This window comes from Ambystoma mexicanum, chromosome 11, assembly GCF_040938575.1.
Source record: "Ambystoma mexicanum isolate Mex_15411 chromosome 11, UKY_AmexF1_1, whole genome shotgun sequence".
In the NCBI taxonomy this organism is placed as follows: Eukaryota; Metazoa; Chordata; class Amphibia; order Caudata; family Ambystomatidae; genus Ambystoma; species Ambystoma mexicanum.
The window spans coordinates 17,372,233-17,396,761 of NC_090934.1; the positions used below are offsets into that span (position 1 = coordinate 17,372,233).

Consider the following 24,529-nt stretch of genomic DNA (forward strand, 5'->3'; position numbering starts at 1 on the left):
TATCTCTTTGTGCGGGCTTCGTAGTGGCAAGGATCAGTATGCTAATTAAAGTTCCACAACAGTTCCATAACGTGTCAGTATGCGATGGCAGAGCCACGCGTTATAGGACTCTCTGGTAGCTCGTGCACGTAACGCGTATGCAGTAGTCCCTGCACCCTCCCCTACATCACAGACAACATTTCCACACTTATCTGAGCATCCGTGAGCCTTGCGAGGTAACCCGGACTCTGTAGAATGAAGCACAGTATTACTGGGCTGCTTCTGTTCACCGCTGTGGCCTGGTTCTTATTTCATCATTCCTTCGGCATCCCTCAGTTCTCCAGCTTTCCTCCTGCAAACCGCTGTGTCCGCCTGTGCTGCATACCATTAATAATCCACACCTGAGCACGGGTGGCCGGCGCGTTAAGAAGGCTCCCAATTAATGTCAGCTGGGCTGACGTGCAAAACCCCAGAACTACCCACTAGCACCCAGGCTGCTGGGTAATGACGTTTTACAGTCATTTTCTGCAAACAGTGCACCTTTTCCTGCCCCAAACCTAATTCCTGACACTAAGGTTAAAGGTTTTAACAATAGTCTAGTCAACGTTAGCTATTCAGCCCTGGCCTTCGCAACATTCAATCTCCTAAACAAGAGAGGCGCAACAACTTCTTCATAAGGTTTACAGTCTTTAAGGGTTTAACAATGTTTTTTTTGCAGCGTTTGCTCTACAGGCGAGTAAAAGGAATTACCCAATACACGTAAGTGCCACTTTTACATTGTTCCCTTATTAAAGCTTCAACAAATAACTTCAGCTTGCTCCTGACTATACACAAGTGAATAGGAAACTGGATACTGCTGCCAGCAGTGCTGACGCAAGGTATCAGAATGCCAGGTTTCATTCACCAGCTTCTGTGAATCGTGTTCCGTGGGTTTCACAACTGCTACAACTTCTGTCACACCTTCTACTGCTTCTGGCTTCACAGGGACCCAAACCCTACCTCGCTGAAAGTGTCTCTGGTCCGGCCACTCGTTTAAGGAGCCCCTCTCGCTACTGAGACCCACAGCTTGACAACAGCTCCTTGCCTTGGTCTCCGACACGTTCGCTGCACAGCAACCACAGCAATCAGGCTCACATGGGGAAATACAGCCTTCCTGCACGTCTTCAGCTGCACAGCCTCTGCACTTTAGGGTTTGGGGGAACAGGACCCTCTCAGAAAAAGCAGGTGAAATCTGCTGCATCCATGTTCCGGCGTCCCACTGGTTCTCCGACTTCTGCTTGGTTTGCCAGCTTTGTGCCTTCTTTTTTCTGCTTCTACTGCTACAGCATGCACTCCAGTCACAGTTCCAGCTCCTTCTGATTTCCTGGACTTGAGGGGGAATTTTATGCTTCACAGGTGCCTTCAGGTGTGGGCTGTTAGGCTTATTTGCCTGGCTACTGCTACAGCATACCTCTTCAGCCCTCTTCCTCATCCCAGTACTTGTGAGATTAGGGGATTTGCAGTCCCCAACAACAAAGTTAGTTTGTTTAATTAACTTAAGATTTTTAAGGGTAGATTTAGTCCCCTTACAGTTATTTAAAGATGAGTCCTTAGAACTTGTAATTACATAGGAAGACAGTCTATTTAAAACAATACTTTTAGATTCCTTTCCTTTATACCTTTGGAAGGAGGGGGTTTATCCTGAAATACTTTGCAGGGTCTTTCTGTGAGTAAGGTTGTGGGTAAAGTTAGTTCAGGTTTTAAAGTAATTGTGCCCAAAGCCACAAATTGTATGTGTGGTTCTGCTATATTATAATGGCAACAAGCCATTACCTTTTTTGGCAATTTAGAAAGATGTTCCTTTTCAAAGGACACATACCGTGTCTCACCCCACCAAATCTATGCACCACCCTGGGCCTTGTCTCCATGATGATCCTCCCGCAGTACACCACCCCTAAGGTCAGGATCAGGAAGCATTGCCTTTCCCTGGCCACCTTGGAGGAGCCTTTAGACAGGGTTTCAGTGAGGGGTCAGTGTGATTCTTCCCAATAACAAATAATCACTCTTCCTATTCCTGACCACTGTGCAATGCTGCACCTTAACACCAGCCAAAGTCCTATCTAGAGGTATACACAAACACATATAGATGATGCCTCTGCACAGCCTAACCCGGACTCCTTGTTTACAGCCAGATCCAGACACATCTTTCCACAAATCCCGTCTAGACTCCTCTCTGCGCAGACCCAGTCCATATACGTGTTTTTCCTACCCTATCTTTCCTTTCTCTATAACCCCATCCACGCATCCATCAAAACAAAATTCACTTTCCAAACACACTCTTAAAAAGGTACATGAAGAGGCCACTATAAAATAGACCCGACCATGCCACCGCAACAAAAGTCCTGAACGCTCTAGAAGGCCTGATGCGTGCCCTTTTTGCAAACCCTAATCCAGACTGGGACTGATTATAAAAAGCCCAAATCATTTGCTTTGCAAGGTCTCATTACCCCCTCTCCAAAGTGGCATCCAAAGCCCCTCTGTCAAGGGTGAACATATAAAACCCAATCCCAAAATATCAAGCATAGTCCTGCTGGGGCTTCTCCACAAAATCCCAAACGAAAATCCTCTGAAAAGGTCCAATTCTGGTGTCTTCTACAAAGCCCCACCCAGATCAACTACACATGTGTCCAATCCTGCCCCCACTATGCAAAGCCCCATTCAAAAGCACTATGACGTGGTCCAATACAAATGCCCTCACTACAAAGCACCACCTGAAACTGTTCTGCAAAAATACGGAAGTGATGCCTTCTCTATAAGTTCCTCCCAAATCACCTCTAGCAAAGTACAATTCTGATATATTCTCTGCAAAGCACCACTAGTAAGCAATAACAAGAACCAATTCTGCCCCCCCCCTGCATTGCACCTTCTCCAACATCTCTAACAAGGGGTCAAGTAGACCCCTCTACTACATAGCTCTATCCAGCTATCCTTCTTCAAATCAGACCTCTGCCACCACCCAAAACCACCTCTAGACAGCCGCATGCACCTTTTTGGAGGTACTTAAAATTCTCCTCTACAAGGACCATCCTCTATAAATACAATGTGGCCCTTTACAAAGCTCTCCACAAATGCTACAATTTCACATTCCAACTTTCAAACCTGCTCCTAGTCCTGTTGAGACTGCTCTTCACAGAACCCAAACCCAAAATGTAACATGGTTTATTGAAATATGTCTCTCTGCACAAAACCATAGGAAATCTGCCCCTCAGTATAAGGAAAATAACCACTCTCCACAGGGACAAAAAATACCTATGACGAAACATGTCCCTCGGTTTGCACAAGATAAATAACAACCATCACACACTTCTGTTGCACAGGACAAATCTCCGAAGTTTGCACCTCAGATACACCCTCTGCACTGAACAATCTTCTCCTTTATACTGGAGCACAAGTAGTCCGCCATTCTTCACTGTCCAAATGTGCCCCTCTGTATAGGGCACAGGATTAATGTTGAAGTACACCTGAGTTGATCAGCTCTCAACCACAAGGATGTCTCAAGGTCCTTTCGTCTCGCCTGTGCAATGATGCCATGGTGCTAAAGTGAAGCTTGATGCAATGCACAAGTATACCACACTGCACAAAACACCCAGCTCTGCTGCTTGTAAGAGATCCACAAACTAACCCCCTCCCTGGGGCAGGCTCAATCACTGATTTTCCCAGGCCTGTCCCAGAATTGTTATCTCTCTCCCTCCACCCGTCCTGAGAATTAAAAACACTGTCCTGGTTTTAGGGAAGGGAAGGGGACCACTGACCGTTCCATCATGAAATGATTGACTATTGAAAGTGGCCAACACTTATAAATCAGACAAGCATCAGAATACTTTACGTATTTTGCAGTGTCACATTAACCAGATCTCTGACATCGATGGGTGGGGTCACACCCCAAACTTTTCAGGTACATATCACACGCATTACCTGATTGTGCCACTGAGCCTGGTTATAACATGAATACCTAGATAAGCTTGTAATATTAATTGGCGCAATAAGAGCAAAAGCTCCTTTATTAATGGCATGCTTGCATTATAAACCAACACTGCACATTTGATATTCAGGACAGCAGTCCAGTCCTTGCAATACTGTGCATTGGGATGTTTTGAGTGCCCACTTTCGCAGTCCTTTTATGTTCATGGCAGGCCCAGTGTTTTGTCTTGAAAATCTGGTCACTCTCTGCACAAGAAAACAATCCAAAAATTAACTATCCGCCATACTGCAAACTGTTATGCTGGACATTTGCATCCAATGCACCCATCTGCATATGACAGTTATCTCTCTGTTGTAATGTAGTCTTGTCTTGCCACTGGCCTGGATGCTTGCTGTAGAATGTTGGTGCATGAATGCAGCTCAGGAGAGTGTTCTGCGAGCGTCCGTTGGGGGCCTGAGCTGGGTTGAATGGATGGCCGGGGGGGTGGTGGGGGGGGGGGGGGTCAGCTCCTTTGTTAGTGATGTTTATACCTTCCCATGTTCCTGTCCATGTCTACACGTGCTGTAAATACATGAAGAGTAACTGGAGTATTGTACAGATTGTGCATATGTGAAATAAAGCCTACCTGGGACCAAACCTAGACTACAGCTGGTCTGTACTTCAGTGATGCACTCTGAATGTCTAGCATAAGGCTTTACAACCCTCTCCTCTCCATAGCTCTCAACCATTTGTGTCACAAAGGCGGGTGAAAACACCCGATTTTATTTTTGGCGGGTGAGAGGCCCATTGAAATGAATGGGCATGCAGGAGGCTTGGCGGGTGAGTCAGCTGTTTAGAAGGCGGGTGACACCCGCCAAAAGCGTGTGAGTTGAGAGCTATGCCTCTCTGTTGCACATAACAAATCCCCAAAATACCCATTTCCACAAGACATCATAGAAACGAACTAAGTGCAATACTGTAAACTGGCCGCACGGGGAGCATTGGCGAGGACTGCGCATGCGCAGCCTTACCAGCGCAAAAGAACGAACCCCACGAGGTGGCGCTGCGTTCACGTGTCGATGAAGTGCGCGCGCATTCAGAGCCACGTGCCTTCCCGATTCAGGACCGAAACACGCCATGAAAAGGAGGCGGAGCGTTGCTAAGGTCCGTTCCTCGGATGTGAACGAGACACTACTCTCGTGCCACGCTTAGCAAAGACGAAGCGTTCGAGACGTGGGCAACCTGTGCCACATGACTTGCAGAGACGTCAGAACGTGCGACCCATGTGATGAAGCGGACGCGGCGGAGCCTCGCTAGGGTCCGTTTCTCGACACTAGCCTCAAGATGGCGGCGACTAAGAGAGTGCTGTATGTCGGTGAGTGCAGAGCTCGTCGGTAATGCAGGGGAGGGCTAAGGTTCTGCAGAGCGGAGCCCGAATGCCGGCCGAGGATGTGCAGGGGTGTGCCGTGACAAGTCGGGGCACTGCTGAGACGATAGGGCAGTGCTGGGAGAAGGCAGTGCTGGGAGAAGGCAGTGCTGGGAGAAGGCAGTGCTGGGAGAAGGCAGTGCAATGCTGAAAGAACGCAGTGCTAGAATGGAGAAGGCAGTGCAATGCAGGGAGAAGGCAGTGCTGGGAGAAGGCAGGGCAATGCTGAGAGAAGGCAATGCTGGGAGAAGGCAGGGCAATGCTGAAAGAAGGCAGTGCAATGCTGAAAGAACGCAGTGCTAGGCTGGAGAAGGCAGTGCAATGCTGAAAGAACGCAGTGCTAGGCTGGAGAAGGCAGTGCAATGCAGGGAGAAGGCAGTGCTGGGAGAAGGCAGGGCAATGCTGAGAGAAGGCAGTGCTGGGAGAAGGCAGTGCAATGCTGAAAGAACGCAGTGCTAGGCTGGAGAAGGCAGTGCAATGCAGGGAGAAGGCAGTGCTGGGAGAAGGCAGGGCAATGCTGAGAGAAGGCAGGGCAATGCTGAAAGAACGCAGTGCTAGGCTGGAGAAGGCAGTGCAATGCAGGGAGAAGGCAGTGCTGGGAGAAGGCAGGGCAATGCTGAGAGAAGGCAGTGCTGGGAGAAGGCAGTGCAATGCTGAAAGAACGCAGTGCTAGGCTGGAGAAGGCAGTGCAATGCAGGGAGAAGGCAGTGCTGGGAGAAGGCAGGGCAATGCTGAGAGAAGGCAGGGCAATGCTGAGAGAAGGCAGTGCAATGCTGGGAGAAGGCAGTGCAATGCAGGGAGAAGGCAGTGCTGGGAGAAGGCAGGGCAATGCTGAGAGAAGGCAGGGCAATGCTGAGAGAAGGCAGGGCAATGCTGAGAGAAGGCAGGGCAATGCTGAGAGAAGGCAGGGCAATGCTGAGAGAAGGCAGTGCAATGCTGAAAGAACGCAGTGCTAGGCTGGAGAAGGCAGTGCAATGCAGGGAGAAGGCAGTGCTGGGAGAAGGCAGGGCAATGCTGAGAGAAGGCAGTGCTGGGCGAACGCAGGGCAGTGCTGGGCGAACGCAGGGCAGTGCTGGGCGAACGCAGGGCAATGCTGGGCGAACGCGGTGCAATGCTGGGAGAAGGCGGTGCAATGCTGGGAGAAGGCGGTGCAATGCCGGGAGAAGGCGGTGCAATGCTGGGAGAAGGCGGTGCAATGCTGGGAGAAGGCGGTGCAATGCTGGGAGAAGGCAGTGCTGGGAGAAGGCAGGGCAATGCTGAGAGAAGGCAGTGCTGGGAGAAGGCAGTGCAATGCTGAAAGAACGCAGGACAATGCTGAGAGAAGGCAGTGCTGGGAGAAGGCGGTGCAATGCTGGGAGAAGGCGGTGCAATGCTGAAAGAACGCAGGGCAATGCTGGGAGAAGGCAGTGCAATGCGCGGTGCAATGCTGGAAAAAGGCAGGGCAATGCTGAGAGAAGGCAGTGCAATGCAGGGAGAAGGCAGTGCTGGGAGAAGGCAGGGCAGTGCTGAGAGATGGCAGGGCAATGCTGAGAGAAGGCAGTGCAATGCTGGGAGAAGGCAGGGCAATGCTGAGAGAAGGCAGTGCTGGGCGAATGCAGTGCAATGCTGGGCGAAGGCGGTGCAATGCTGGGCGAAGGCGGTGCAATGCTGGGCGAAGGCGGTGCAATGCTGGGAGAAGGCGGTGCAATGCTGGGGAAGGCAGGGCAATGCTGAGAGAAGGCAGTGCAATGCTGAGAAAAGGCAGTGCTGGGAGAAGGCAGGGCAATGCTGGGAGAAGGCAGGGCAATGCTGAGAAAAGGCAGTGCTGGGAGAAGGCAGGGCAATGCTGAGAAAAGGCAGTGCTGGGAGAAGGCAGTGCAGTGCTGGGAGAAGGCAGTGCAATGCTGGGAGAAGGCAGTGCAATGCTGGGAGAAGGCGGTGCAATGCTGAAAGAACGCAGGGCAATGCTGGGAGAAGGCAGTGCTGGGAGAAGGCAGTGCAATGCTGAGAAAAGGCAGTGCTGGGAGAAGGCAGGGCAAAACTGGGAGAAGGCAGGGCAATGCTGAGAGAGGGCAAAACTGGGAGAAGGCAGGGCAATGCTGAGAGAAGGCAGTGCAATGCTGAGAAAAGGCAGTGCTGGGAGAAGGCAGGGCAATGCTGAGAGAGGGAAAAACCGGGAGAAGGCAGGGCAATGCTGAGAGAAGGGAGTGCTGGGAGAAGGCAGTGCAATGCTGAAAGAACGCAGGGCAATGCTGGGAGAAGGCGGTGCAATGCTGAAAGAACGCAGGGCAATGCTGGGAGAAGGCGGTGCTGGGAGAAGGCAGGGCAATGCTGGGAGAAGGCAGGGCAATGTTGGGAGAAGGCAGGGCAATGCTGAAAGAACGCAGGGCAATGCTGAAGGCGGTGCAATGCTGGGAGAAGGCAGTGCAATGCTGGGAGAAGGCGGTGCAATGCTGAGAGAAGGCAGTGCTGGGAGAAGGCAGTGCAATGCTGAGAAAAGGCAGTGCTGGGAGAAGGCAGGGCAATGCTGGGAGAAAGTGGTGCAATGCTGAGAAAAGGCATTGCTGGGAGAAGGTAGTGCAATGCTGGGAGAAGGCAATGCTGGGAGAAGGCAATGCTGGGAGAAGGCAATGGTAGGCGAAGACCATGCTGAGCGAAGGCAATGCTGAGCGAAGGCAATGCTGGGAGAAGGCAATGCTGGGAGAAGGCAGTGCAATGATGGGAGAAGGCAGTGCAATGCTGGGAGAAGGCAGGGCAATACTGCGAGAAGGCAGTGCAATGCTGGAAGGTGGCAGTGCAATGTTCAGAGAAGGCAGTGCAAAGCTGGAAGATGGCAGGGCAATGCTGGGAGAAGGCAGGACAATGCAGAGAGAAGGCATTGCTGGGAGAAGGAAGTGCAATGCAGAGAGAAGGCATTGCTGGGAGAAGGAAGTGCAATGCTGGGAGAAGGCAATGCTGGGAGAAGGCAGTGCAGTGCTGGGAGAAGGCAGTGCTGGGAGACAACAGTGCAATGCTGGGAGAAGGCAGTGCAGTTCTGGGAGAAGGCAGTGCAATGCTGAGAGAAGGCAGTGCTGGGAGAAGGCCGTCCAATGCTGGAAGATGGCAGTGCTGGGAGAAGGCAATGCTGAGAGAAGGCAGGGCAGTGCTGGGAGAAGGCAGTGCAGTGAGAAGGCAGTGCAATGGTGGGAGAAGGCAGTGCAATGTTGGCAGATGGCAATGCTGGGAGAAGGCGGCGCAATGCTGGGAGAAGGCGGCGCAATGCTGGGAGAAGGCAGGACAATGCTGGGGGAAGGCAGTGCAATGCTGAGAGAAGGCAATGCTGGGGGAAGGCAGTGCAATGCTGAGAGAAGGCAATGCTGGGAGAAGGCAATGCTGGCCGATGGCAATGGTGCGAGAAGGCAGTGCAATGCTGGAAAATGGCAGGGTAATGCTGAGAGAAGGCAATGATGTAAAATGGCAGTGCAATGCTGGGCAGGGCAATGCTGGGAGAAGGCAGGGAAATGCTGAGATAAGGCAATGCTGGGAGAGGGCAGGGCAATGCTGGGAAAATGCAGTGCAATGCTGGGAGAAGGCAGTGCAATGCTGGGAGAAGGCAGTGCAATGCTGGGAGAAGGCAGTGCAATGCTGAGAGAAGGCAGTGCAATGCTGGCAGATGGCAATGCTGGGAGAGGGCAGGGCAATGCTGGGAGAGGGCAGGGCAATGCTGAGATAAGGCAATGGTGGGAGATGGCAGGGCAATGCTGAGAGATGGCAGGGCAATGCTGAGAGAAGGCAGTGCAATGCTGGAAGATGGCAATGGTGGGAGAAGGCAATGCTGGCCGATGGCAATGCTGGGGGAAGGCAGTGCAATGCTGAGAGAAGGCAATGCTGGGAGATGGCAATGCTGGCAGATGGCAATGGTGGGAGAAGGCAGTGCAATTCTGAGAGAAGGCAATGCTGAGAGAAGGCAATGCTTGCAGATGGCAATGCTGGGGGAAGGCAGTGCAATGCTGAGAGAAGGCAATGCTGGCAGATGGCAATGCTGGCAGATGGCAATGCTGGGTGAAGGCAGTGCAATGCTGGAAGATGGCAGGGTAATGCTGAGAGAAGGCAATGCTGGGGGATGGCAAAGCAATGCTGGAAGATGTGAAGGCAATGCTGACAGCAGCATGCTGAGAGAAGGCAGTACAACGCTGGGAGAAGGCATTGCAATGGTGAGAGAAGGTAGTGCAATGATGGTAGATGGCAGTGCAATGCTGGGAGAAGGCAAGGCAGTGCTGGGACAAGGCAGGGCAATGCTGAGATGATAGGGCAATGGTGACAGCAGCATGCTGGGAGAAGGCAGAGCCGTGCTGGGAGAAGGCAGGGCAATGCTGAGATAAGGCAATGCTGGGAGAGGGCAGGGCAATGCTGGGAGAGGTCAGGGCAATGTTGGGATCGGGCAGGGCAATGCTGAGATAAGGCAATTGTGGGAGAAGGCAGTGCAATGCTGGGAGAAGACAGTGCAGTGCTGGGAGAAGGCAGTGCAATGCTGAGAGAAGGCAGTGCAATGTTTTATTACTTGTATTGCACACCAGACCCGTGGGTATCACTGCGCATTGCCTAAGATAACTTACAGCTTGGTTACATATCAACATAATCACATACAAAATGTACAGCATAATTACACGTCTAAACAAATCGGGTACATAAGAGGGATTCAGGTTTGTGGAGATGCAGATAAAACAATGCGGGACGGGATAGTTTATACAAATATGAGAGAGAGAAGATATATAGTCGGAGAAGGCCAAAAGAAAATGGCTGGAAGGATGGGCCGGGCATGAGTAAGGAAAGTCATTCTAAAATGTAAAGTGGGTGATCGTTTGGGCATTACTTGTCAGAGTCTTTGAACCATCTTATGAGGTTCTGGCGGAATTTTGGGTAAGATTGATCTACTCGCAGAGGAGGGGGTAGGGAGTTCCAAAGTTGAGCAGCTTTGACCGGGATAGCTACGTCCCCCGACTCTGGAGAGTTTAAATCTTGGGACTGAAAGACAATCAGTACTAGATAGTCTAGTGCAGGGGTCTCCAACCTTTACGTTAGCTAGAGCTACTTGTAGTGGAGGCCAACAGTGGAGAGCTACTAGCGGGCAATATCAGGGTGGGGATATTTATAAACCTCGGAATTTTTACCAATATTATTTTGGCTCCATTATTTCCCCTCTTTAAACAGATGGAATAACAAATCCCTTCACAAATATATTAAATATATCCCCTTGCACTTTTCCCCCTCCCCCACCCTTGCACTTGCGCGATCTGAATGACACCTGGCCTAGTAGGATCGTTGTCTGTTTCCCCTTGTTTCCTCCCCTCCCTGCCTCGTCGCGCCTTGAAACACCTGTGTATAGGCGCGTTACAAATGCCATATCATATCATAAGAACTTCAAAAACCTCTTTGTTGAATTATTATTTATTAGTAGCTGCCTCAAAAAGACAGATATTTGTTGGACTTCCACACAAATATCCTGTAATTTTTGTGCCCCCTCTTTTGCGTTTTATGCAGGCTTTCTACATGCTAGGCACACTATTGTTTTCCAAATGTGCATTTCACACTTCCATAAAAAAAAAGCAATTTCCAAATTGAAAAATGCTGCTTGCGTTCACGAGTTTTCTTTGAAATGTTTTTTTTGTCAGACACCACACATACTCCGTTATTTGCTGGTATGATAGCTCAGCGGGTTGAGCGCTCGCTGCTGCGATCTGAGCGTGATCTGCAGGTCGCAGGTTAAAGTCCCGGCAAGGCCAACTCATCCTTTCATCCTTCTGAGGTCGATAAATGAGTACCAATTTCAGTTGGGTGATATTGCATGTAAATATGTGCTCTGTAAAGCACTTTGGATTAAGGCGCTATATAAATAACACATCATTATCATTATTTGTGTGCCCCTCTGTGTTTTAGCACAAGTTATATTTATAAAGATTTTAAATGCTTGTCAAACTGGTTGATCACAAATAAATGCTTCTGTTATGCTGACAGCAGTTTTTAGAAAATTAAACTGTGGGTTCATGGGTGCCAACTTTTGATTTTCACTGCAGGGGCAGAAATATCCCCACCTCAGCCCTGAATATAAGCAAGCAACCAGCCCAACCCATACCCTGGCCAAACACATTGTATAGCACTTTTTTTTTATAAGGCATTGCAAAAAGTCATACGATTAACAACCTGTAGTTTTGAATATATAACATCTCAGCATCGGTCTGTCAACCTGCTGAGCTACCCTGGTAGGCTTCTACTGTACAGCGTGTCTATGGATCGCTTAATGTACTAAAAGTGGGTGTACCTGTATCATGGAAGTGATTTAAAGTGGAAATGTACAATGTGGAATTTGGAAAGAAGCCACATAAAAGAAATTGCACCATTTTTTAAATATTATTTTGAACATTTCCCAGGCGAGTGGCAGTGCTACTGTGATATTTACATTGCGTGGTCACAATGATCCTGATCCTGCCCCAGCCCCTCCAACATCTCTGGCAAACAAGAGCAGCTTGCTTAAGCAAGACTGTCGTGGGGGCGCACAAGGCCAACTGTGGTACTACAGGCGGACTGCAGAAGCATAACGTGATACTGACACTTGTCAGTGGATTTCCAAGCAGCTCCATGTGGCACAGCAGCCAAGCTCCCCGCCCGCAATTGGGAGGACCAGGGTTCGGATCCGGAACACGGAAATAGCTGCAAAACGCACCAGTAAATAATATAATTTAGGATAAATGTTTATTTTTCGGTAACTTCAGGCGGGCGACTGAAAAGGCTCAGGCGAGCTACTAGCCGCCCGCGATCGACTGTTTGGCGACCTCTGGTCTAGTGGGTCTTTCTTTCTGTCAGATAACATGGTGCAGCGTTATTAAGACATTTGTCTGTAAGTGAGGCTACTTTTAATTGGATTTTATTGTATGTTGAGAGCCAGTTATTTGATCTTCTTGTTTCCGAGTTATCTCTTCTAGTAATTCCTAATGCTGCTCTAAGTGCGTTGTTCTGGAGGATTTGGATTTTCTTGATAGTTTCCTTGTTGGCCCCAATATACAGAGAATTACAATAATCCAATTTCGCCAACACAAGTACTCTGGCAAGGGCATTGCAGCTGTTGTTGGACAGGAATGGTTTACCTGCTCTGATCAATTTGCAGGTATATGCTGTGACAAAGGCCATTGCATCGACCTGCTTATTGAAAGAGAGGGTAGAGTCCAGGTAGAAACCCAAGGTTTTCACCTCGTTGGCGACAGTAATAGGGTAATTGTCAATGTTAAAAGTAGAATATTTGGGTCCCAGTTTTCGAAGGGTTAAGGAGGTTCCCAGAATGATGATCTTTCTTATCATTCAGGCATAGTCCATGGGTGGCCATCCATGCCTGGATGATGGGATACACCCTATTCACCAAGGCCAAATCCTTGTCGTAATCCCCAGTAAGTGGTAGGAGAACTTTTAATCTGATTCTAGATTGTGAAACCTTTATGCAGCAAGTTGAATTTAATGATAGAACATCTGTTCCCCAATCTATTGCAAAGGGAATTTAAGAAGTCCCGACTGAAATGGGACATGCACACCAACCATGACCCCCTGGCCAAATTAGTAGCATCTACAGAATATATAATGGCCTCCCCATAATGGGGGAGGTTCAGCCATACGTAGTTACATTTCCCAGTAGAATGGTAGCATGTTTTAATGTAACTTTATTTGGTTTTAACTAAAATGTAGAGGCATACAATTACAAGCATTGGCAATGTCAACAGTTTGGGCTTTTGTGTAGGCACGGGAAAGGCACTTGTCCGGCACTGCTGTAGTTCTATTAACTGCCGATTGATGGTAACAGCTGCAAACATGGTTTGAGTACTTGAGAATCTAATAGCAGTGCCTGGCAAATGCCTAATACGTATGCACAAACCAAAATCCTTGACTTTGTTATGCTTGTTTTTGACAGGATGTCAGTAAAAGGACAAGCATAGTGCTTATAAATTTAGTGGCTGAAGGCAGACCTAGTTTGGACATTTCTATTACGCCAGTAGCGTGTTTACAGCTCTCATTAAGACATTAACTCTCAGAAGACTGCTTCGAAAAAACACTGGCAGGCCCTTCGAGTACAAAGTTTGATGGTAGTACGGCTTGATTAAAGTGAGCTTAAAGAGTTCCCATGAGGAAATGTGTTTGGGCGTGGAGAGGTAGGAACTCTGGGGGTGGGGGGAGGAATGGTGGCCATAGGGATTAGCATGGCCATGTCCAGTCAATGGATGGGTAAATAACCAACCACTTTCACGCTTTGTGTCCTTCCTCGTATGCCATTTCTCCCTATCTGTACTCTAATGCAGGTGGATCTGCCACCTAATATCACAAAATCAAATCTGGTGGCCTGGATCACACTTTCCTTTTTTGTTTGAGACCGGATACAATTGAAACATTAAAACACCATTACGTTTATTTCAATTAATTTTGGACTACTCATGAGCTGTAAAGAAATCTCAATTATAAACGCAGTTTCAGAGTTTTGGAAGTGCATTATGAAATTGATTAGAATCGTTGTAAATATTGTATATAGAGATTTTGTTTTTATGGTGTGAAAGTAGGGGACGGTTTTACTTGTTTTAAACTCATTCTGCACACACACACACACTCTTTTTTTTAAACCTGATTGAATCCTGGCTCTGTTGACAGGAGCATTTTGCATGTTGGGACTAAACGACAAGTACTGGTCTATAATTGCATGCAGGCTTTCAGAATGTTCTTCTAAATAAGTCGTTTTACGGATGAGAGAGAAATGGTAACAACTGACTGTAGAGGAAACGATCAGCACGTGCCCCGGAGAGCCGTGGTCTTCATTGGATGTTGCTGTGGTGCATTTAATGCAGCAGTAATGCGCAGTAGGACTTTACAATGTCTGTGCAGTCCGCTAGAAAATGCAGATAACAACAAAACCTGCCCAAAACGTTAAGAAGTGACTGAAGCCCAACGCGATTCCCAGAGAAATGTGGAACGTTTGCTCGGAGCTGTGAAAGCAGCAGCAGCCCTTGAGATCAAATCCTTGCAGAGCACAACTGTCCGCGTGTCTGAGCCGCCTTCTCACATTGGCTTTGTGCCCCTCAAGGCACGTGTTTAAGAAGTAATCCAGTATTTTGTGACGCCCCTTGAGTGATAAAATGTTGCAGGGCACACAATTTGCACTTGCCACTAGCTAGTGATGATTGACTCTGCAAGTTAGTACATGTATGCAGAGGTGGCCAGTGACTTTTTATAGCTGGCTCCCCCTTGCAATGAGACATTTTTACCAGATTTGCCCCCATAGTCTTCCAAAGAACACATCTGCTAATATTTGAATGCACCTCAACATATAAAAAGTAAAACGTTATACTTTTCTAGGGAGCTTGACAGTGGAGAATATTCTCCGAGTAATGGCCCCAAAATGGCAGGAATCTTTTGTGTCCATATTACAACCTATACAGGTGTTTAAGAAATGGTCTGTGCTAGAAACCGAGATCAAGTACAAAGTTAATACATCAATAGCCGGCCATCTTAAGCAGACACTAGTGTTAATAAGTAGGGTCCGTAGTATCCAAAAAAAGGAGAATAGCCAAAAATATGAAGCATGTAGAATCTTATTGACTTCTTTATGGCTTCATGTGTGCCCCATCACAGTAATGCACGCACACAACGAATCCACGTTTAAAAAATAAATAAATAAAAGCAATGATCAAAAATGCTTCCATTTCCCAAATGCCTTAATATAAACGTTTTTAAAAGTGTGTTAGAAAGTGCAACATAAGTAACAATAGACGTCTTTTCTCCTTATCTAAATGCACACTACCGCCATTATGTACAAGAGACTGGCGTAATACAACTTCTCTTCTTTGTAAATGCGCACTAAAGGTACTCAAGGCCTGCCAGGAACATGTGTCTCTGCCGGCGATGCTAGCAGTCACCATCGGCTGTCCCACCCGTTACCTCAGCGCTCTCAGGTATGCCTCACCATGCTACATGCCCTACCGACTTCCTTTACTTCCATGGCTCCTCCATTGCCCACACTGTCGAGCTTGTTGCTCGTGTGTGAGCATTTCTGTTTTGCCCGACCCATCTTGCGCCGCACCTTCCGCCGCGCCCCTCCACTTCGCGCCCCTGGGCATACCTTGCATATCTGACCAGTCCCCACCTGATCTGACACTTCCAGCCTTGCGCTGTGTATTATGCCTGTCTAACTTTAAGCACTGAGTAACATGTATGCAACAGCACTTGATGACTGAGGGCTTAATGCGCTTTACAAATTTAATAAATAAATAGCAGCTGGTTCGCTATGGCTTCAAGCAGTAGGAGGTACAAGAAGCTGCATCTCTTTACCTACTGCACCTAAGTAGCAACATATGAGTTGAACTCAATTAAAACTATATTATAAAAAAGGGTGTCCTAACCGTTCAATTCTGTATGCATTCACTGTGCACTCATTTTCTGATGGGAGTTCACAATAGTTTCCAATTCAAACGAAAGAATAATCATTTTATCTTTTATAAAATTGGATATGGGAGTGGGAATGTATTTGCCCATCTCGTCCATTATCTTTATTTCATTATTGTTTAATGTTTTATTTTTTTTAAAGATGTGCTACTTGCTTCCACATGTTTCCAGACATGGTAACAAAAAAAGCATATTCCCACCAATCATCATGTACTTCATTATTTACAAGACAGTGAAAAAAACACAATGGTATAGACCCCACTTGTGTATTACATAGAACCAACAATCAAGTGTAGAAGCACATACATGAATCGTGTTCTTGGTATATACAAACACATACATAGACACTGATAATTCACGTTACATAGACGTACATGTTAATGACCCAAAGGTTATAATTCTGTTCATTTTCTAAGCTGTGGTCATCATTTATGTTGGTTTATTTGATCCTAAATTAATACTTTCTAGGCAAGGCAGAGGTTGTATTTGGTCTAAAACTATCCTAAAAATACGTAATAAAGGATGAACAGCAAATCTCACTGGAAAGGAAGTCTATTAATCCCTGATCAACATATGCTCGACCCGAGGAAGCCCTCCGAGGATGAAACGTGCAGGCAAGGAATCTGCAGGGCCTCCGAGGAATAGCATTTGACTGAATTAACATTTTGATTTCGAAAATATAGATTGGTATGAATCAAAGAAGACAGTGGTAACATTATGTATTTTAAATATTTACCAATCCATTAGATGTGACGGGCGCAGTTGTGTCCGCAGGTGGTGTTTGCAAGTGTAGCTACTCCAGGGGCTCATTTGACTGGCGCATGCGTCATGTACAAAGCAAAGCACATCAGAGTGGTGATCACCTGCTGAGGTTACTCAGCAAGATCCTGCTCTGGTTTAGACTCTAGCTCCCTGGGCATTACTGGCTGAGGGGAAGATGCTGATGCCACTGCGGGGGTCAGAGTGGGTTAAGGTGTACCTGTCACTGGAGAAGTGGATTGCTCGCCACCAACTATGGGAGTCTCATCGACTACTTGACAGCATAATGCAGAGGCTGCTCACTGTGGCGTTGGTGGATATTACTACAATGCTGCTGAGGAGAGAGACTGGTGTGATGCAGAGACTGCTCACTGTGGCGCTGGTGGAGATTACTGCAATGCTGCTGAGGAGAGAGACTGGTGTGATGCAGAGACTGCTCACTGTCACGCTGGTGGAGATTACTACAATGCTGCTGAGGAGAGAGACTGGTGTGATGGAGAGACTGCTCACTGTGGCGCTGGTGGAGATTACTACAATGCTGCTGAGGAGAGAGACTTGTGTGATGCAGAGACTGCTCACTGTCGCGCTGGTGGAGATTACTACAATGCTGCTGAGGAGAGAGACTGGTGTGATGCAGAGACTGCTCACTGTGGTGCTGGTGGAGATAAAATGCTGCTGAGGAGAGAGACTGGTGTGATGCAGAGACTGCTCAGATTACTACAATGCTGCTGAGGAGAGAGACCGTGTGATGCAGAGACTGCTCACTGTGGCGCTGGTGGAGATTATTACAATGCTTCTGAGGAGAGAGACTGGTGTGATGCAGAGACTGCTCAGATTACTACAATACTGCTGAGGAGAGAGACTGATGTGATGCAGAGACTGCTCACTGTGGCGCTGGTGGAGATAAAATGCTGCTGAGGAGAGAGACTGGTGTGATGGAGAGACTGCTCACTGTGGCGCTGGTGGAGATTACTACAATGCTGCTGAGGAGAGAGACTGGTGTGATGCAGAGACTGCTCACTGTGGCGCTGGTGGAGATTACTACAATGCTGCTGAGGAGAGAGACTGGTGTGATGCAGAGACTGCTCACTGTGGCGCTGGTGGAGATTACTACAATGCTGCTGAGGAAAGAGACTGGTGTGATGCAGAGACTGCTCACTGTGGCGCTGGTGGAAATAAAATGCTGCTGAGGAAAGAGACTGGTGTGATGGAGAGACTGCTCACTGTGGCGCTGGTGGAGATTACTACAATGCTGCTGAGGAGAGAGACCGTGTGATGCAGAGACTGCTCACTGTGGCGCTGGTGGAGATTACTGCAATGCTGCTGAGGAGCGAGACTGGTGTGATGCAGAGACTGCTCACTGTCACGCTGGTGGAGATTACTACAATGCTGCTGAGGAGAGAGACTGGTGTGATGCAGAGACTGCTCACTGTGGCGCTGGTGGAGATTACTACAATGCTGCTGAGGAGAGAGACTTGTGTGATGCAGAGACTGCTTACTGTCGCGCTGGTGGAGATTACTACAATACTGCTGAGGAGAGAGACTGGTGTGATGCAGAGACTGCTCACTGTGGCGCTGGTGGAGATAAAATGCTGCTGAGGAGAGAGACTGGTGTGATGGAGAGACTGCTCACTGTGGCGCTGGTGGAGATTACTACAATGCTGCTGAGGAGAGAGACCGTGTGATGCAGAGACTGCTCACTGTGGCGCTGGTGGAGATTATTACAATGCTTCTGAGGAGAGAGACTGGTGTGATGCAGAGACTGCTCAGATTACTACAATGCTGCTGAGGAGAGAGACTGGTGTGATGCGGAGACTGCTCACTGTGGCGCTGGTGGAGATTGCTACAATGCTGCTGAGGAGAGAGACTGGTGTGATGCAGAGACTGCTCACTGTGGCGCTGGTGGAGATTACTACAATGCTGCTGAGGAGAGAGACTGGTGTGATGTAGAAACGGCTCACTGTGGCGCTGGTGGAGATTACTACAATGCTGCTGAGGAGAGAGACTGGTGTGATGCAGAGACTGCTCACTGTGGCGCTGGTGGAGATTACTACAATGCTGCTGAGGAAAGAGGCTGGTGTGATGCAGAGACTGCTCACTGGCGCTGGTGGAGATTACTACAATGTGTCATGCCACTTACCTGGGGTGCGGGGCGCGCCTGCAGGTCCCGGTGTGCCCCGTCCTGGCGCATCTACCCCCGATACAGGTTAGGGGGACCTCGGTCATCTGCGGCGCTTGCCGCTTCCGGGTTGTCCCGTTCGCGTGGTTCGCGCATGCGCGGAAGGCCGTGTTTCGCCCTCCGCGCATGCGCCGTCCACAGAGCCCTCGGGAAGTCGCAAGCTTGCTTCCCAAGCCTCGTTTTGGGCGCGTCAGCACCCGGGGACAGCACGGCTTGCGTTCCAAGCCTCCCGGGTGCTGCCTGCCCTATATTATGGGCCAGTTTGTTTGAACAAACCGCGTCTCAACGCGGTTTGTTTCCTGATCGCGTCCTCGCCTGTGTTACTCTTGAGTAGCACCTTGTCAGCTTTTCCAGCCTTATTTTCCTTGTCCTTCCTTGCTGGTGTTTCCTTCCCTTGTCTGCCTTTGGGGGAATTCTTGCCTCAATCCTTCCTTGCCAGTAGGTTCCCTGGGTCGCCTTCTTCCTAGCACCCATCCTGCCTTCCAGTTCTTTTCTCCTTGTTCTCCCCCAGGGTTCCTTGTCCCCCCTGCCTCCTTAGCCTGTTGGTTCAGTGCCTAGCCTCCTACCTTCTCAGGGGTTACTCTGCCTACTCTTCCTTTCAACTGCACCTGTGTCTTGATATTGGGCAAATCTTCCTCGGGACCAGCCCTTGGGAGCAAAAATTACCCAATTCAGCCCAAAATACAGGTTCTATTGTGCCGAGCAGTGAATTCATGCTAGTGACAAATGACACCTTCAAAAAGTTTTAGTATTTGTTCTAAACAGTGAATTTCAGCAACATCTTGGGATTCAAGTTAGAGAAGATTACAAAGCACAAAACTTAGAGAAATGCAAAATATAGAGAAACATAGAACTTAGAGAAACAGTCTTACGCCCCTTCAATCAGCACTGGGAGACCCTGGCCCTCATAAGCTAGCTGTAACAAGCCCCGCTCAGAGGACAGCGCTGTAGGGTGCCGACAGAGCCACAAATTCCGGACACTTGATCTTGCTCGAACCAAGTCCACAGATCGATCTCCCACCTTGAGTCATGTGGGCATGCATTTTTATAATCTCGTGCTGTCAGTCCATGACGCACAGTTCCAGAACTTTCTCTGTGCAAAATATAGGCTTGCTCATGGAAAGACCCAACTCTGTGAATTTCCACTGTGCTCCTTTTCTGTGCCCCTCCCTACTTGGAGCCCATCTGCGCGAAAGCTCAGGAATGTCTTATCAGTGCCTTCTCAGAGAAAGAGGATTTGTTTACGAAGCCATGCAGGGCTACCATTAGAAAGGCAGAATATTCTAAGAGAAGCCGAGATGAATTAACCCCATGTGAGAAAGCTCAAAAAGGCATGCACTCATACCTTAGTGTTCATAGCGCTTAAGATTGGCTATCTAAGCGCTATATAGGTGCCATAATGTTCCAAACACTCCAATAATGTCTATTAGCTACAGAGCTGGGGCCTTCGCCCTGCCTGTTTATCTACAATGCATAATGTGACCTACCACCCCTACTAGGCCTGCATATTCCTTGTAGCTCACTACTGCATAATGGAAGTGCTACAACAGACTACTGTCAGCATTTTTGGCACATACTTTGAATAAACTATTGGCTTTCAGCGGCTAATGCTGTCATCTAAAGCCCTGATTGGCAAATTTGCAATTTTGTGTATCACTACCCTCCACCCCTATTCAAAGTGTGTGCGACAATGCTGACTAATACCCATCAACATAGTATGTAGTGCAGTGATAGAGACCCTGGGGCTTTGCAAGAGGTTTAAGCAAACTATCTTCTAGCGGTTAGTCAGCGTGGCATGCAAGGTTAGTAAAAACACTACCTAAACAAAAATGTACACAAAATGAACAGTGACATATACCCTTGCCAAAACCTGGCCTACACAAAAAAAAGACCTACACAAAGTGAACATGGACATTTACTCTAGCCAAAACCTGACCTACACAAAAATACCTAAATAATTATTGTATAACTGATTGTCAGTTAAAAAGCAGCATGCAGTTAGAATGTCAAGGCAATCCGGTGTAGTCTAATCTACAATGCACTATTGCATTTATGTATGGTTACCAATTCTAAACCTGGCAGCCTTTCACTCTAAGGGCCTACCCTCCCCCTGATCCCAGGGCATTCAAACATGACTATGGGCTGTGTGATTAGACACTTCCCCCATGTATGTGGAACCCAACCAAAAACCATCTAATTTCATGAGCAAAATAAAAACAATTCTACTAATTTGCATTAAAGCATGGCATGTGTTATTCATGCAATCAAAAGCAAGCAATTTGATCCATATGTTTGCTGGTAACTGTAGCTCTGTGTGCCAGTGTGTTGAGGATGGTCGCCCCCACTCGGAGCGAAAAGCCAACACCTGCTGATTAAACAATGTTTACCATTAAATGCATTGTGTATTTAGCAGTCTTGTTGACCTGCCCTATGGCAGAAAGAATGTCTTCATACCTAAGGTTTTGCCATCTGCAGTGGTTGCCAATACTTGTAGCAGTGTTGGGCGTATCAATGGGCCCCACTAGGCCAGAAGTTTTATAGCAGAGCTGGCATCAGAACCCATAGTGGCTAGCTTATTGTGCACAGTTTCTATGTCAAAATCATTTAAAGCTCCTGTTACTCCCCGTTGCTCCCACAATTAATGAATCTAGCTCCCTAGCTATGCGCACTCTAGTGATGGGCCATAGAAATGGACTCCATTTGTAGCAGCTTGGTAGTACTAAGGAAACATTGCCTCATGATAAATCTATGTCTAAGTGTATCACTGTAATAATAGAGGTGTGCATTACCAGCCTACAATTTAAATGTTGCCTTACTACTGGAAAATCTAACATGTTCACAGTTTCTACCTTGTGTGACTTGGAGAATACACTTCTCCAATTGGGATATCTACCATATACAATATTAGTTTTAGCTACAAACACCATACTACCATCCGGCAGTGGCTGTTTCATCACACCATTGTGTGAAATGCATTTAGTCAATTTATAGTCCATAAAATCTTGGCGAGAACACTCGCTGCAGTTCTTGGTCAGAAAAACAAATCGTTGGATCCATTCACTGAAACATTTGGGCTTAGGATTTCATAAACGCCAGTCATATGAGTCAGTGACAAAAGATGCCTGACAATGTGCCAGGCCAGTACGCTAGCAATTCCATGTGGATACTCATTTGTAGCGCTTTTCCAAAGAATTATTCTACATGTCTACAATCAAAAGGTGACTCTTTGCATTAGTGTGCTGGAGACAGCTGTCCCCACAAAAAACATGAAACTGGTTGGTTTAACAAAAACCGTGTCACACACTGTGTCATAAAATCAAACATCAAGTCAGTCATGGTTTCATTTACCCGCCTTAAGGCTAGCTGTAAAAGTATCCCGTGTTTCAAAGGTTACCATCTCAAATTAGAGCTCACACACTTGGCAGCATTACTACAAATTAAGAACCTTAACCAACGCACAGCTGACTTTGGTGTGCGCACTCATTTTATCTCAAAATAAATTACGCTCCTGCTTGCATAATCCTGCTGCCCACACAATTCATAAATCATTTTCCTGCCTACGTGCAACGTAGAAGTTTTTTTTTTTTTTCTTCTTCAAAGCATCTCTGGTTAAAGCAATTCAGTTGGAAGGGCAAAACTTTTCGTTTTTTCAGATTCATCTCAAAAAATGCATTTAAAAACCATTTTTCAATGTGTTAGCATTAAAGTGCTGTGTCACACAGCTGTTTGTGGTGCATGATGTCACAGTCCACAACTCATTGTCCACAGTCCTTTAAACAAGAAAGGCAAAACATATCAACCAAGTTATTTCCAGCAACTAAATCATTTGAATGTGCAGCATCAAATGTTTGATAACTAGCCAAGTCTGCACCGTGCCAGTTCAGCAAAAGTTATTACTCTGTTGGACACCTTCTCACAGGTTGCAGAACAAATGTCCTCATACGTCATGCATGTTAGCAGCATTGAGTGCGGTGCAGGACAGGTTCAAAGTTCACATATCATCTCGCAGTGACTCGCTTTCTCTGAGAATGCGTCTGCTTGACTGATCAGTGTCACCGGCAAATTGCACACATCTACCCCAATCATGGCACGCAATTGTCTTGGTTTTTTGCCTAGCCAAAATACAAACAGAAATGTTAGGATTTCATCAAAAGTACAATGTCATTGTTCTTCACATTAGGATGTCATCAGAACTACAATATCAGCGTTAACCACCCCTTCCCTTAACACCACCCCCACCATCAGAAGTCTCATCAGGTAACTACACACTATATCATTACTACAGCAATTATTTGTCACCCTTCTGCATGTTTCTGGGGGCTTATTTGCACTCAACCATACGGGGTGTAACTGCCTAATCATAAACTCATTTGTGCAATGCGATCATAGTTGGTCAATGGTACCTCAGACTGATCTGTGATTTTACAAAAGCCATATAATAAGTACCCAGGTCGCACTTCTCAATGGATCAATGCTTTTCTTTGTCACCAGAGCGATCACGAATGCAAGGCGCCAACTTGCTTCCAGTGTCTCTTGATCTTGATTTAGGTTGCCCTGCTGGCATCACTCCATAGTTCAAAGGTAAAGTCTTTCAGTCCCATACCGCCTGCAGTTGCACAAGCAGCTTTGTTTATTTTTCTCCATACAGCTAGTGTCTTTCAAGCCTCTGGTTTTCCACGTGTCATTTTCCCAAAGGGTGTCTGCTGATTTCTTGGCCCACCCCTTTGAGAGCGATAGTCTGAATCAGTTCCTTTTATTTGCTTCAACAAATCATTCATTCTTGCACTAAGCCGTGAGGCTTCTGGATCATGGCTAATGTGCAGTGTTCATGTTATACTCAGTTCTGCATGTTGTCTCTTGCAAAACGGATACCTTTGTCAGTTTTGCTTCCATCTGGAACACCATAATGTCTTTGTCAGTTACTCCAGCCCTGGCAATGTAGCTTGCATTTTTGCCAGCTGTGTATTTTCACTTCTCAAAGCGCCTAGAGGTTTCTTCTTCAGTGCACAGCGCTTTACTTCAGTTCACATCACATGGAGCACTGGGATGCAGCTTGCACAGCAATGTCTCTTCACTTCACATCACATGGCGCATGGGGATGCAGCTTGCACGGCAATGTCTCTTTAAATGGGCAGCTGTCTTTTCTTAGCCCATTCACAGATGCACAGGTTCCCCAAATGTTCAGATGTGATGTGCCCGTCTGCCATTCTGCATGCAGCATTTGTTTTCCTTCCAGTGTTGTTACTGGGCAAATTCTTTACTTCTGATCAGCTCTGTTATTGCATGCTAGTGTCAGCATGCGTACATCAGCATGTGTATGGTAGATTGCGCTCTTTTTCAATTTCTCACTCACAGCAATTATTGCCTTCAGTTCTGTTTCAGCATTCTGTCTGTGCACCCCCTCCTCAGTTTTTTCTCACACTGACGGTGTCTCTCACAGGGGATGGAATGCAGGAATGTCATTGTTTGTCTTTCCTGTGCACATGGCAGCGCCATGAGCACGCAGCACACTTATCTCTTTGCCTATAACTCTTAAACTGTGGCGGCTTCAATGAAAGGCACTTGTTTCAGACAGTTCATCCAGATTAACTATTTCCTGCACTGCTTCAGCAACTCAGAAAAGCTCCCATATCTGCCAGCTTCTGTAAACACCATTTCACTGAACAGGAGCGCAGTATTCTGCTTTTCTGCCTTCCTCCAACAGTTTTTTTTTCTTCGCGCACCTCGCCCAAGACAGTGCAAGTTATCTTCAAGGCACAAGCTCTACACAGCAAGACTCTTATTTTCAAAAGAGGCACTTTCTTGTCATCAGATTCTA

The 24,529-nt window shown here is 47.4% G+C and overlaps 1 protein-coding gene across 2 annotated transcripts in view; it reads left to right on the forward strand.

Moving 5' to 3' along the window:
• Window positions 1-5,085: 5,085 nt before the first annotated feature.
• Window positions 5,086-24,529, forward strand: part of PPIE (peptidylprolyl isomerase E) — a 247,697-nt gene continuing 228,253 nt past the window's right edge. For both annotated transcript variants that reach the window (XM_069622413.1, XM_069622414.1), the window contains exon 1: window positions 5,086-5,294. In XM_069622413.1, the coding sequence (XP_069478514.1) occupies window positions 5,264-5,294 (31 nt within the window). In that variant the 5' untranslated portion in view covers window positions 5,086-5,263. The remainder of the gene's footprint in view (window positions 5,295-24,529) is intronic.